Source organism: Phaethon lepturus, unplaced genomic scaffold (assembly GCF_000687285.1).
Source record: "Phaethon lepturus isolate BGI_N335 unplaced genomic scaffold, ASM68728v1 scaffold29890, whole genome shotgun sequence".
Taxonomy (NCBI): domain Eukaryota; kingdom Metazoa; phylum Chordata; class Aves; order Phaethontiformes; family Phaethontidae; genus Phaethon; species Phaethon lepturus.
The window spans coordinates 42,674-43,675 of record NW_010510261.1 but is presented as its reverse complement, the minus strand read 5'-3'; the positions used below and the strand labels follow the sequence as shown (position 1 = coordinate 43,675).

General features: G+C 61.1%; 1 protein-coding gene across 1 annotated transcript in view; it reads right to left on the bottom strand.

The window, feature by feature from the left end:
• Positions 1-1,002, bottom strand: part of TECTA (tectorin alpha) — a gene marked incomplete at its 3' end in the record, with an annotated part of 19,212 nt that overhangs the window by 6,690 nt on the left and 11,520 nt on the right. Inside the window, 1 exon segment of the mRNA XM_010296430.1 lies at positions 447-1,002. This exon segment is cut by the window's right edge and continues 29 nt beyond it. Within this exon segment, the coding sequence (XP_010294732.1) occupies positions 447-1,002 (556 nt within the window).

Sequence of the window (1,002 nt, the reverse complement as noted above, 5' to 3'; positions counted from 1 at the left end):
TGTGTGCCCTTCCCCGTCCGCGCCATGCTGGGCACGCTGAACGCTTCCCGACCCGCACCCTGCCCTCTGAGGCCAGGAGCCTCCTTCGAGGCGGGGGATACGGCTGTTTCTGTGCCTTTTGTCCTGTGAACAGAGAATGTTTTTCCAGGGAAAAAAACAAGTTGCAGGAGACAACCGCAATGTCGGGCATGTCTCCAGAACTGACTCCGCAAGCAGACGGGAATAACGGCACTGTGACTACAACCTCACGGGTACCTAACGGGCTTCCATGTGGCAGCAGCCCACGTGGGCTTCCTCCAAGTGCCACCATAGCACTCGAGGCGCCGACTCAGCAAAACGGTCCAGACCCGCAGACCCGCAAGCCTTTCTCCAAAGAGACACTGGAAGGCGGTGCAAGGCACCATCTCTCACCCCAGGGTGGGCTGCCCCGACGGCAGCACCATTACCTTGATCTCAGACAGGCTGGCACCTCCGATCTTCACCTCTTGGCCAACTGCCTGGATCCGCACGACACGCGGCCCATCGGGAGCAGATCCTGGCTTCTTTTGACTGATGTCTACCTCAACAAAGTCTGGTAGCTCGGGACAGGTTTTGAGCAGCATGTAGGAATGCTCCAACGGATAGGGGAAGGCAACGCCGTCAAATGTCTGCAGCACCTGGTTCTGCCCTACTAAACACAGGCTATCCTGCTTGGGGTAGCAGCCCCGGTAGCCGTTCTCGATGGCGCAGACCTCTCCTTGGGGGCAGGTGGTGTTAAAGCACCTGGCCTCCCCGCCATCCTCACACTGGCACTCCACCGTGCAGTCTGCTGCCGCCCAGAAAGACTCTCCGATGGCGTAGTACCGGCCGTCCACGTCGCAGCCACACTTCTGTATGGGGACACAGCGGTCCGCGCTGAGGACATGGCCCTTGTTGCACTCGCAGCCCTCGGCGCACGGGGAGGCGCAGGCCAGTGGGGCCGTGAGGTCCGAACACGTGGCAGGGCAGCTGCTGGGGCACACC